This window comes from Cornus florida, unplaced genomic scaffold (assembly GCF_030987335.1).
Source record: "Cornus florida cultivar Cherokee Brave unplaced genomic scaffold, ASM3098733v1 CherokeeBrave_3.0.0_Hap2_Chr04, whole genome shotgun sequence".
NCBI lineage: Eukaryota > Viridiplantae > Streptophyta > Magnoliopsida > Cornales > Cornaceae > Cornus > Cornus florida.
In genome coordinates, this window is record NW_026775574.1 from 50073932 (window position 1) to 50087665 (window position 13734).

The following is a 13734-nucleotide window of genomic DNA, read 5'->3' on the forward strand; positions in this document are numbered from 1 at the left end:
TTATATATATATATATATGATTTTATTATAATTTATAACATAAGTACCCAAAAGAAAATAAATTAAATTATAAACTATTGCAGATTTGCACACCTGTCAATTGATTAAAACTTACCTTATCTCTTTGAAATCTCAAATCTTATCTGTTACTGTTGGGAAATCTCACGAGGGTTAATTTTATCTCCATCTGGCATCTTCCCTTATTCATTCTCCAACAAACTTCCCTTATTCATTCTCCAACAAAGACGATTTATTGAATTATTGTGACTTGTGAGGCTTGATCTTCAGTTCCCCAGTTCCGTCTTCTGGACTTTGGAGTGAGCGAATTGTGAGGCCTCTTCTTCGAAAGTCCTTTGGGGCTAACCAGTTACCTTGCCTGAAGGTTGACAATCTCGTCTCGATCTAGACTGCCGCAAGATAAGTTACAGGGAATTTTGGAACAGATCAAAGAAGCTAATCTCTTGGTGTTTCAGACATCAGAGGAAATTGAGGCTGAATCTTTGCTTTTGGTAAGAAATCCTAATTTATTTATTTTATTATTCTTTATTTTTTTTGGGTGTGGATTCAACCATTCTGTTCTATCTCGTGAATTAGTTCTTTACAGATTAGTGGGGAAATATCTATTTCAATTTTTCACCCTCCAAGTGCGAACTGTGAGAGAGAATTTTTTCCTAATTTATTGATTCAATTTTTTACTTCCCGAATTCGCAATGATTTCTTGTTATTATATTATATATGGATAATTACACATAACATTTTACATTTATTATATTATATCTGAACAATTAGATCCGACATTTTTTTTTAGATATTATGATGTGCTAAATTATGTAAAAAAAATTGAACTCAAACTGGACATTAATTTGATACAGTGGTAGGTGTTTAGTAATTGATGAATTTGATTGCATGTGTTTGCAATGTCATGTCATCGCACAAGGTATATGTGGGCTGTGTTTTAGTGATGTTTCTTGTTGCCATGTCAATTGAGCTGGAGACATTCAATAGCTCCCAGCACAGACACTTGTAGGTCTTCACTCTTCACACTTACAAAGACTAAATTATAACTAAAGTTTGCAGTCACAGTACGAACCTTTAATTATATTATATGTTTGGATGTTCTCTCTCCTGTTAAATATCTTCTTCCAACCCTTTTACAGATTTTGCCAATATATCTTATTTAGCATCTCTTTGGATTTAAGTTTTACTCTATCATTTTCTTTTTCTTTTTTTTCTTTTTTCTTTTTTTTTGATACTGTAGTAGTTTTTTTTTTTAATTTTTTATATACAGCTATGTCAAATGAAAATCCAGATTTCTCTTTGAATTCTTCAACATCAGATTCAGAGAGTTTAGAAATGGATAGTAAAAATGAAAATGCCAAAAGGCCAATTGATGAGGTTAATGAAGTGATTGATGTTGAGGTCAGTAAAGAAAGCCCATTTCAAACAAAGAAAAGAAAAAAAACATCTCATGTCTGGAATGACTTTGAGATAGTTACAGAGCCGGATGGTAGTAAAAAAGCAAAATGCAAATTTTGCAAGACAAAGCTTGCTACTAAGGTTGGGGGTCCTACAACTCATCTTATTAGGCACTTGAACTCGTGTCCACGTCGTCTACTGGTTGATAAAAAACAAAATATTCTAAGTGTAGGAAAAGGAGGACTGGGAAGTGAACCAAATATTGCAAATTTCAAGTATGATCATGCAAAGGTTAGAGAAGCTGCTGCTCACATGATACTCGTACATGAATATTCATTTAACATGATGGAGCATGAATTTTTCAATCGGTTCATGAATACGGCCACCCCGCATTATCAAAAGATATCGCGTACTACGGCGAAGAATGATTGTGTGGCAGTTTATGAGATGGAGAAGAAAAGGTTGAAAACAACATTTAAAAGTGTTAACAAAGTTAGTATCACGTCAGATTTCTGGAAGTCTGGTCAGCAGATCGGTTATATGTGCCTTACAGGACATTTTATCGATTCTGAATGGAAATTACAGAAGAGGATCTTGAATTTCTGTGATGTGCCACCTCCTCATACTGGCGTTGTCAAAGCTGATACTATTTTTCAATGTCTAATTGATTGGGGCATTGAAAATAAAGTATCAACTGTTACTTTTGACAATGCAAGTAATAATGATGCAGCTATCAGGATTTTGAGAGATAATTTCACCATTAAAAGTAAACTGTTTTTTGGTGGGAAGATCTTTCATGTACGATGTTGTGCACATATTTTAAACCTCATGGTGCAAGATGGGCTTAGTGAAATCCAGAATGTGATTGAAAATGTTCGTGAGAGTGTTAAGTACTTAAAGGCATCAGAGGCACGGCTTCTCAAATTCAGTGAGATTGTGAAACAGTTGCAATTGCCTTCAAGGAAGTTAATTTTAGATGTTCCCACACGTTGGAACGCAACATATGCTATGTTGGAAGCGGCAATAAAATTCAAGGAGGTGTTTCCAAGATATCAAGATAGAGATCCCAGTTATAGATGGTTGCCTAGTTTAGAGGATTGGAGTAGAATAGAGGAGGTGTGTCAATTTTTAAAAGTTTTTCAGGTTGTGACAAACACTATATCTGGAAGTGTGTACCCAACTTCAAACATGTTTTTGCCTGAAGTATGGAAGATAAAAGAAGCCTTAAGTGAAAATTCATTGGATGAAAATATTTATATGCGATCAATGGCCAACAAAATGAAAGAAAAGTTTGACAAGTATTGGGGTGAATGCAATCTTTTGATGGCCATAGGTGCAATTTTGGATCCAAGGTACAAAATGGTGCTTATTAAGTTTTGCTTTCCCAAAATATATTCCGAGCTAGAAGCATCAAAAAACATTGACATAGTGCGTAAGGCATTATATGATTTATTTAAAGAGTATGTAGAAACTTATACTTCCACCAACTTGGAGCAAGAAGTGAATGTAACAGTTGCAGCTATTGATTGTGAGTCTAGTCACACTTCTAAGTTCAAAAGTAAAGGAAGGCTTGAATTTGATCTTTTTGTTAGAAAAAATGAATGTGTTCAGCCTTCAAAATCTGAATTGGACATGTATTTAGAAGAAGGTGTTTTTATTTGTCATGGTGAGATGGATCACTCTTTTGATGCAATAGAATGGTGGAAAGTCAATAATCTCAAATTTCGCATTCTATCCAAAATGGCAGTTGATATTTTGTCAATTCCTATCACTACGGTTGCTTCTGAGGCTGCTTTTAGCACTGGAGGTAGAACTATAGATCCATATCGTGCATCATTATCTACAAAAACGGTGGAAGCTTTGATTTGTGCTGGCGACTGGGTACGTTCTATTCATGGAGTAAAAAAAGTATTAAATGTAAGTATTTTTGAACTTTCTAATATAACTTCCATTCTCTTATATTTGAAATTAAATTGAAATGATTTTTCTTTTTATTTTTTATTTTTCAATTTTTGTAGAGAACAACGGAAGATATGAAGGAGATAAAACTACCTTAATCATCCCACGAATGGTAAGTAATTTTTTTCCCATTTGTATAGATTACTAACATACTTAATTAAATTATAATTCTTGATCTTATTTTATTTCATTTATGTCTAGGTTGGAACTTTTTGGTGATTTTGATTTTGGAAAACAAAAAACCTGCATAATATTGTTATATGATCCATTTTGGGCAGTCCCTTGACTAGAAACTATTTCTTTTGGTAAGTAATTTTTTTTTTTTTTTTTTTTTTCCATTAGTATAGATTACTAACATACTTAACTGAATTCTAATTCTTAATCTTATTTTATTTCATTTATGGGTAAGTTGGAGCTTTTTGGTGATTTTAATTTTGGAAAAGAGAAAACCTGCATAATATTATTACATGATCCATTTTGGGCGGTCCCTTGACTAGAAACTATTTCTTTTGGCAAGTAGATTTTTTTCTCATTTGTATAGATTCCTGACATACTTAACTAAATTCTAATTCTTAATCTTATTTTATTTCATTTACGGATAAGTTGGAGCTTTTTGGTGATTTTGATTTTGGAAAAGAGAAAACCTGCATAATATAGTTACATGATCCAATTTGGGCAGTCTGGAAACTATTTCTTTTGGTAAGTAAATTTTTTTTTTTTCATTTGTGTAGACTACTAACATACTTAACTAAATTCGAATTCTTATCTTATTTTATTTTATTTCATTTATGTGTAGGTTGGAGCTTTTTGGTGCTTTGATTTTGGAAAAGAGAAAACATGCTGTTGTATGATCCATTTTGGGCAATCCCTTCGCTGGAAACTATTTCTTTTGGTAAGTAATTTTTTTTTTCTATTTGTGTAGATTACTAACATACTTAATTATATTCTAATTCTTAATGTTATTTTATTTCATTTATGGATAAGTTGGAGCTTTTTGGTGATTTTGATTTTGGAAAAAAGAAAACCTGCATAATATAGTTACATGATCCATTTTGGGTAGTCTGGAAACTATTTCTTTTGGTAAGTAATTTTTTTTTTTTTCATTTGTGTAGACTACTAACATACTTAATTAAATTCTAATTCTTATCTTATTTTATTTTATTTCATTTATGTGTAGTTTGGAGCTTTTTGGTGCTTTGATTTTGGAAAAGAGAAAACCTGTTGTTATATGATCCATTTTGGGCAATCCCTTCGCTGGAAACTATTTCTTTTGGTAAGTAATTTTTTTTTCTATTTGTGTAGATTACTAACATACTTAATTATATTCTAATTCTTAATCTTATTTTATTTCATTTATGTATAGGTTGGAGCTTTTTGGTGATTTGGTGATTTTGATTTTGGAAAAGAGAAAACCTGCATAATATTGTTATAAGAAGTAAGTTTCTATTACTTTTCTAGTGCTGCTGAGTTGTATGTTTCATTTATTGTTATTCTGAATTCATAGGCTTTCTAAATTCTTTATAGGTCTCTTCCACATATTCCTAAAATTTATCTTCTAAAGAACCCATTCCTCCAGGTTGCCTCTTCCTTGAGAATTGAAATTAGCTGAGCTTTTTCTGTGTTGCTTGACATTGCATCTGAAAGAGATTTGAAGAAGTTTCTGTCGGTATGTTACTGGTATTTACTTTTTTATTTTTAATATCTTTTTTCCCCTTTACTAGTTATTGTGCATTGGTAGGCTACATAATTGTTGCAGTGGTTATTCTTCTTTAGTTAATCTGCAATGATTCTTCCGCAGAAAAATATACCTAAAAAAGTAATTCATGATAGTAATAAATCTTTGAAAAAAAAGATTATGAATGTTGTACTATTCTTCTTGAGTTGTGAAATATTAACTTCTTCCACAGATAAATTTAGAAATTGTTTATATTACGGCTATCTGTTAAATGTACATTTTATGTCTTTGTTTCCTTTTATGGCAGGTAACTAAGGAATGTTTGCAAAAAGGCATTGCTGTTTGCAAGGATGGTGCTTTGTTTAGGAAAATCAGAAAGAAAATCAGGTATATATATATTCTTGATGGTGTCAATATTAACAAATTTCTTCCAATGAAGATCTTGTTAGTGTGCAGTACCGGTCAAAAATACTAGAACTTAATGGGGATTTTATATGGTTTCGCATATGTGGAATACCATGGAGTCATTGTTGTTTTATATATTCTTTTTCTTTTTCTGGCATTGCAGTTCTGTAAACATTTATTTATTTATTTATTTATTTTTTCCTTTTTGAAATGTTTCAATTGTGCTTATTCCTAGAACAGTTAGTACTATTTTTATAGCTTTGAGATGAAAGTTCAATGTTTGACTTCCTATATGGTTGCTATCAAGGATGCAGATTTTTCTAATGTGTATGCTGTGTTTTGTTGTTTGCCACATGGAACCGCACAGGTCCTTTAATAATTCTGTGACATGATTTCATTCATGCAATTAGAAAATTTATTTTATTTTATTTTTGATAAGTGCAATCAGCAAAATTGTGACCCACTGAATTCTTTTTCTGAAAGTTGAAAAACATTTAATCCGCTGACTTCTGCAAGCTGCAAACTATACATACAAACATGAGTGATCACCATTCAATGTTGCAAACTAATTTATGTAACTAGCATTACATACTGTTGATCATTTGCTTGAATGTAATCCTTGAATTTGTGTCTAGTGACCTGTGACCACCATGGGCTTAGTCAAGTGGCATGTCGTTCTCCTTCCAAATGAAAGACCAAGGAGAATGTAACTTTAATGTAATTCTTGAATCTGTGTCTAGTGATTACCAGTCAATGTTGCAAACTAAAGCTGTACTATATTTCCTTGTATTGCCTTTGTATTGGATTTCCTGTAGGAGGTTTCTTTGTATTGCCTTGTATGGCTAACTTGGCATTACCAAGGAGAATGTTCCTTAGAGGGTGCTGGATTGACTTATGAGTTATGATGTACATATTTTTTCATTTTGTGGGTTCTGTCAATCGGGGGAATTGGTGCAACTGCTTTGCGAATTTTTTTTCTTACATTGAATACATAAATATTTATTATAAATGTTGTACTATTTTTTGATGATCATAATTTTCAATGAAACAGCTTTCGTATTGCTTCATACGGTGCATACAGAGTATTGAGGACCAAGTTGATCACTTTGCAGAAAAGGCAAATATTGAAATCAAGTAATAGTATGCAGTTTTTGATGCCAAAGTTGTGATAAGATTCCAAGAGGGCAATTAAAAGACAAGAAGAAGGCTTAAGAGAAGTTGATGTTTCCTTTTTGATAGACAATTGGGTGGCTATGAGTTTTTATGTATGCCTAGAATATTAGTTTTCAGTTTTCTTTATAATATTTCTAGTGATTGGGTTCTCAATTTGGATGAAATTTTACTTTCCTAGCTTGTTTCTAGTTTGTACTCTGTAGGTTTCCTGAGACCTCTATGGCAAACACAATGAATATTGTAATGACACAAATATAGCAATTTGTTGTTATTGTTGTGTTTTTTTTTGCATGATAGTGTGTATGTGGCCTGTAGAATACTAATTAATTTTGAATTTTAATTTAATTTTTTTGTTAAACGAGCCGAGCCCGAACCGAGCCCGAGCTTTTAAAATCAAGACGAGCCCGAGCCCGAGCTCAAATTTTTGAGCTCGTCACGAGCCAAGCCCGAGCCCGAGCTGATCCTATAAACAAACGAGCCGAGCCCGAACAGCCTAAAGCTCGGCTCGGCTCGGCTCATTTGCAGCCCTAGTTGAGAAGCAGACTCTGGCACATTATGAGTTATGGTTGCAATAATTGCATCTTCCTGACAGAGTGCTAATTCAAATGTCTTAGTTAAACTCATCAGACGAAGCAAACGAACACCAACTTTTATATTAGCACGAAGTCCAGAGAGGAAAAAACTAACGTGATGCGACTCAAGTAAACCCAGAACCCTATTAGTAAGTCGCTCATACTCAGTAATAAATTCACGAATAGTGCCCATTTGAGAGAGTTTGGCTAGCGAACCACAAGGGTCAATATGTTGTCGAAACCCAAAGTGTGTACATATTACACGAGAAAATTGTTGCCAATTCAAAATACCGAGGGATTGTTTAATCCAATGATACCAAGAAATAGCATCTCCTTGAAGATGCACTGCCGCCAATGGAAACATTGGTTCATCTAAAATACCATTGAGTTGTTGATATTGTTCATCTTGAAACAACCACCTTTCAGGATCAACACCATCAAAATTTAGAAAATTGATTCGGAGAGTCCGACCTTAAATAATCGGATAAGCCCGCTGATGAACATCGTCGCCACATTGGATAGTTGGATTAGGGTTAACATCGGTTTGAAGAACACGCTCGTCACGTTGAAGCGGTCGAGCAAGGTTATCGCCTTGTATTGGTATGTGATCATCACGTTGGGGATGAACATGATTTGGTTGAGATACTTGTCGATCTGTTAGGGCCAACACAGCTATTTGAAGTTGCTAAAAACTAGCTTGATTATCACGCACCATCACATCCATCCTAGTAGTAAGGGCAGCAACCTGTTCTACAAGTTCCTTGACCGTCATATTGAGAATACTAGCAGTAAAAAAAATAAATAAATAAATAAAAATAAAATAAAATAAAAAATAAAAATTTGGGCGGTCTCTGAAGTGGTTGATTGGAGATCAGCCACCAATAATCCATTGAATTGGAGATTAGCCACCAAAGTTTTTACTTTTTATTTTATTTAATATCCTAATTCTATTACAATAGCATTCTTATATAGATGAATTAAGAAAATAAATACAGAAATAGCATAGTACCTAAAATAATTAAATACTAACATAATTAAATACTAATTAGGAAAGAAGACTGCCTAATTGGTATTAGTTTCCTAACAGGGAGAGAAAGAGATGATGGAGCATTGTGGTGGTGATAGGGTTGAAAGTGCAGAGAAATTTTAGAGAGAGTTTGTAAAACCAAATAATGAGTAAGGGTGTAGATGCCCAACTAATTAAGCGGGGTAGTTTTGGAATTTTATTTTTTAAAATTAGTTGACTTTTGACATGGTTGACAGTCAACTAACATAAGGGGATCTCAAGGCAAATTTAATCAAACCTAAAGGGAGGTTTAGGCTTCTTTTTTTACTAGTTTAATCTATGAGCAATAAAAGTAAACCTAAGGGGGTGTGAGAATATTTAACCCAAAGTTAAAAGTAAAGAGGGATTTATGCAAATTTTCCTAGTTATTATTTTTATAAAAAAAAAATACTAAAAAGTAAACTAAGTAGCCTAAGGAAGGCGTGTAGTCATTTTCCAAGACAGCCAAGTTTTACGCATCTAATCCGAACGCCCAAAAAATCCTTCATGTACAGCGGATCTGAAATAAGAAAATCATAAGCAGAAAAAGGAAGGCATTATCAGTTTCGCCCATCTTCTCTAATTCCGAAAATATTTTTTTCACCATAATAGAATTAACGTCTACCTTTCTCAACCACAATATTAGATCTATCCAATGCATTTGCAATTTTAGTCAGTGAGTCAGTAATAACACTAATATTTTGGTTTAGTTCATTAGATTTTGAAATCTTTTTTTAACTTTTACTACTCTTAAAGGAAGATGCAGATGCAGAAGGCACCTGTGTAGTTCATGACTGTCGAACACTTATACATTCAATTTCCTCTAAATTTTTGAGATTGATCTCATTTCATGCCACCATTTCATCTATTTTGTCAATACTTGTGTCTTTTCCTCGCGTTGCTTAGCGACAATTTTTCTCTTTTGCACTTTTAGCTCCTGATCCTGTAGCTGTATCTTTTTCAAAAATTACACGTAGAACATTTTCTGAATATTGTGCACATTTAGACAACTCTATCCATGTAGAAAGTATTAAAAAAATGTAACTTTATGTTATGCAAAACACAAAAGACAATATTTTCTTCAACACTTTCATAACTTAATTAATGTATTCTATATACGTATTTCAACATCTATTGTTTTAGTATTATCATTCTAAGCAAAGCCACTACCGCACTTGAAATGATTTTGAACATTGTCTTTGTTTACCTTTTTAGTAAAATGCAAGATCATTGCTTCAATCACAACCATATATGCTGAAGGGTTAAAATATTTATCAACATTTTTTTCCTTGTGTTTTTTGGTCAAGCAAAACATTAAGTAGAAATTCATCCATTTGTTGTATCCATACAAGTAATACTAATGCATTCATTTTTTCATTAGAAACAATGGTATCCATTTCTTAAGATGTAAAGGAACATTCACAAGTAAATTATATAAAACATTATTTGTATTCAATGAAAAATAAGAACTATAATAAAATTAATAAAGCAAACAAGGTAAGAAGTACACAATTTCATAAATAATAATAAAAAACAAGAAGTTTCACATTGTAAAAGATTTGAAAATTTCTTTCAAATGCATCAAATTATCTTAGAATTATTGATTAGCCACATAATATGTCCACATGTTTGCCGTTATGAGATCTCTTCGCATTGATTCTTGTCTACCCTCTTCACTTAGGTCATTCTTTGGCATTTCTTGTCGATGTTCATCCTCATAATTCATAAGATCTTCATTGACTTCTGCAACTAATCTTTCATCTGGTTCTATTTCCAAGAGAAAATTGTGTAAAATATAACAAACTAATATAATTTCAGTTTTTGTTTTGAAACTGTATTGTGGTTCAGTTCCGTTGGCCAAAATTGGAAATCTTGTTTTTAACAAACCAAATGCCCTTTCAATTGCATTACATAAAGAAGCATTTGTGTGATTAAATATCTCTTTTGAAGTTCCTGGACGACGTGTTGAATAATCTTTTAAGTGATAAAGCGTTCCTCGATGAGGAGTGATAAATCTATATTTTAGAGCAAATCTTGCGTCACAAAGAAAAGTTTACCTTTTTTAGAGCAAATCCAATAGGGAAGAAATGATAATGATAGCACAAGATCCGGAATGCAGATACGTGTGCTAGCCGTCCATGCTCCCCCACGTCATCGCACTCAACCACCAATTTTACCACCATCATCATTTATTAATTTCACCCTAAATAATAGGGTGAAATTAGGGGGCAGATGAAAAGACCAAAAACTCATTGGGCCATTTTAGCCTAATAGGTTTAAATTAAATCAAACTCGGCCAATCCTATCTCAGAAGGAAACGAATCCTCAAGGAATAAAGTCCAAAAGGAAGAGTCAGGCCCATTGAGGCCAAACCCGGAAGCCAAGCAAATAGCTTAGGGTAGAATATAGACTACTATAAATAGAAGGAAAGGAGCCTGAAAGAGGCAGAGTTGTTTGGAGTGTAAGAAAAACTTTCCAAAAATAGAAGAGAAAATTTATTGCATCTTCAAGCGTTATCTACTACAGCAGCAGAGTATGTGGCGATAATAGAAGCCAGCAAGGAAATGATTTGGTTACAAGGTTGTTAACTGAGTTGGGATTCGAACAGGTGAAGAATATTTTGCATAGTAATAGTCAGAATGCGATACATTTGGCAAAGAATTCAACATTTTATTTAAGGACTAAGTGTACAGACAAATTTTATTGTCTGCGAATAAAAACAAAATAGGGGCAAAAATAATATTTTATTAATTTATAAAATTTGAGTACAATCCTCTGTAATAATATTCTTTACACAGAATAAGGTCCTCTGATTCGATCTCCTTTGTTGGTTGGTTGGATCCAAGGGCTGCACGAGCTTGATCTTAAATCACCATGGAATTTGGATGAAGAACGACATGATTTGATGTGCTTGTTGTTGATCACGGTGGAATTTAGATGAAGAACGGCACGATTTGACGTGCTTGTTGTTGATCACCGTGGAATTTAGATGAAGAACGGCATGATTTGATGTGCTTGTTGTTCTTCGTCTTCGAGAGGATTTGTTGAATTTGGTGAAGAACTGCACGACTTTGAATGTGCTTGGAGTTCTTCGCCTTCAGTTTTTCCTCTGGATTTCTGATTCTCTCAATTTCTAGACCTTCTGGATTTCTAAGCCTCTGGATTTCTGGACGTTGAATTTGTGTCCCCTCCTTCTTCCTCCAGGCCTCTATTTATAGGCTTCTTGGGTTAATAGGATAATGACACATGTCATCTCCTGATAAGGATAAAATTATAAATGGGTCAAGCCGGTTATATTAGGATAATTATCCTTAAAAATAATCATTCCAAATATATTTTACTAGGAATAATTATCTATTTATATAACCATCTGCGCTGAGCTAATTAAATAATTTAAGTGGACCAAGTTTGGGCCAATTAAATAACTTAATTAAATATTAGGCCCATATTTAATGGGTCCATTTGTCAAAACCAAAGTCCACTAAAATTTTAGTGTCGACAAATTGCCCCCACTTCGAGTCTCGAGTTTGACAGGACTTGTTTCCTTTTTCAAATGGGACTTGAAGTATCCAACTTTCCCTTCTTCTTCTTCTTCTTCTTCTTTTTTTCAATGCAACTTTGGATGGTAAGATTTCCTCTTTTGCTTTTCTATCCAACTTTGGATTGGAATTTTCCGTTCCTATTTCAACTGAATTATACAAATCCCAATACAAACACGAGATATTTCGTTGCATATATATACCACCAATGTTATATGTTTTGCCATCAATTCTAAAATCTCTGAAGACTTGCTAGATTGTAGTCTCTGCTTGAATAATCGGTATGATATTTCTCTCTTTCTTTTCTTTTTTTTTCTCCTTCCTTTTCACATTTTTTTTTCTCCTTCCGTTTTTTTTTCTTTCCTTTCCTTTTTTTTTTTTTTTTTTTTTTTTTTTTTTTTTGTTTGTCACGCAATTTTTCTCTCTTTTTGTTTTTTTTTTCTTCTCTCTCCTTTTTTTTTTTTTTTTTCCTTTTATCTCTTTTTTTTCACACAAATTTTTTTTCTTCTCTTTTTTGTCTTTCCTTTGTTTTTCTTCTCTTTTTTTTTTTCCTTTCCTATTTCTCTCTCTCTTTATTTTTTTCACGCAATTTTTTCCTTTTTTTTTTCTTTCCTTTTTTCCACGTTTTTTTTTTTTCACGACTCTTTTTTTTTTTTTTTTCCTTTTTTTTTTCATGATTTTTTTTTCCTTCCTCTTTTTTTTTCTTTCCTTTTTTTTTCATGTTCCTCTAACCCTTTTTTTTTTTTTTTTTGAAGGGCTTGATTGGGTATAACAACTTGATTTTGCCAGCCGTAGCAGAAATTAAAATCATCCTTCTAGACAACATCGATCGAGCTTCAAATTTGTTTATTGTTCCATCATGGTGGTATTTAAGTGTTTTATGAAGCAAAAGATTACTATCTTAGAGAGCAAAAATAGTCGAAGAAACTAAGGAACCACACTAAGCGTATTCGACTCACTTCTCGGTCGCAATGCCATTCATATGCCTGATCCTGACAATCAACATTATTCTTCTCATTGGACAAGCATTCAAATGCCTAACCCCGACAATGAACATTGTTCTTCTCATTGGACACGCAAGGCTACAGGGAACCTCACTAACTTTGGTCTTGATCAGATTAATGAAGAATCCATTGTCCCGGAAGCCTTGATATTAAATTCTTCACTTCATGAGAGTTGTTGAGAAAAACCAATTTTCACTCTTGGGTCTCAATGTTCAGGCGAAGGAAGTATCATGGAGTATTCCCTGTATACTTTCTGCTGAATTGCCACACACCGAACTATATTGGGAGTGGTTAGAAGATGTCCTGGCGCGTTTCCATGATTTTCTATTAAAACAACAACTATATGGTACTCTATTTGCCTCCCTATTTTCATATGATCGCCATGAATATATATTCAAAACATTCCTTAAATGTTAGTGCCCAGCCACTAATATTCTTCATGGTTTTATCGGCGAGCTGTCTTCATATGATCACTATGGAGATGTATTCATAGCATTCCTCGAATGTTGGTGCCCAGCCAATAATATTCTTCATGGTTCTATTCAGTAGAAAGCCAAAGATCTTTTTCAGCAATACCTTGGCGGCAAGCAGAATTATTTTTTTCCTCAACGACATCTCAATGGAAAGCCAAATTTCTCTTTCAACAATACATCGGCGGTGAGCAAATATTTTTTAGCAATACCTCGACGGAAAGCCAAAATTTTCTTTCAGCAACACCTCGGCGGCAAGCAGAATTTTTTTTCTTTCAACGACACTTCAGTGGTGAGTTAAAATTTTATTGCAACAACACCTTGGTGATGTACCAGATTCTTCAGCGATGCCTTGGCGGCAAACAAAATTTCTCTTTCAGCAATACCTTGGCGAAAAGCAGAAATTTTCTAGGCAGCTACATTCTGGCGACGAACCAATTTATTTCTTCGCAGCTACACTTTGGTGGCACGCCAAG

The 13734-nt window shown here is 33.3% G+C and overlaps 1 protein-coding gene across 1 annotated transcript; it reads left to right on the forward strand.

The window, feature by feature from the left end:
* Positions 1–1290: 1290 nt before the first annotated feature.
* On the forward strand, positions 1291–6593 carry LOC132304953 (zinc finger BED domain-containing protein RICESLEEPER 2-like). Its single transcript, XM_059802648.1, has 8 exons — positions 1291–3297; positions 4172–4267; positions 4553–4648; positions 4739–4752; positions 4900–4951; positions 5358–5437; positions 5714–5822; positions 6507–6593. Exons 1-8 carry the CDS (start codon positions 1291–1293, stop codon positions 6591–6593), a joined length of 2541 nt encoding a protein of 846 aa, XP_059658631.1.
* The last annotated feature ends 7141 nt before the right edge of the window (positions 6594–13734 follow it).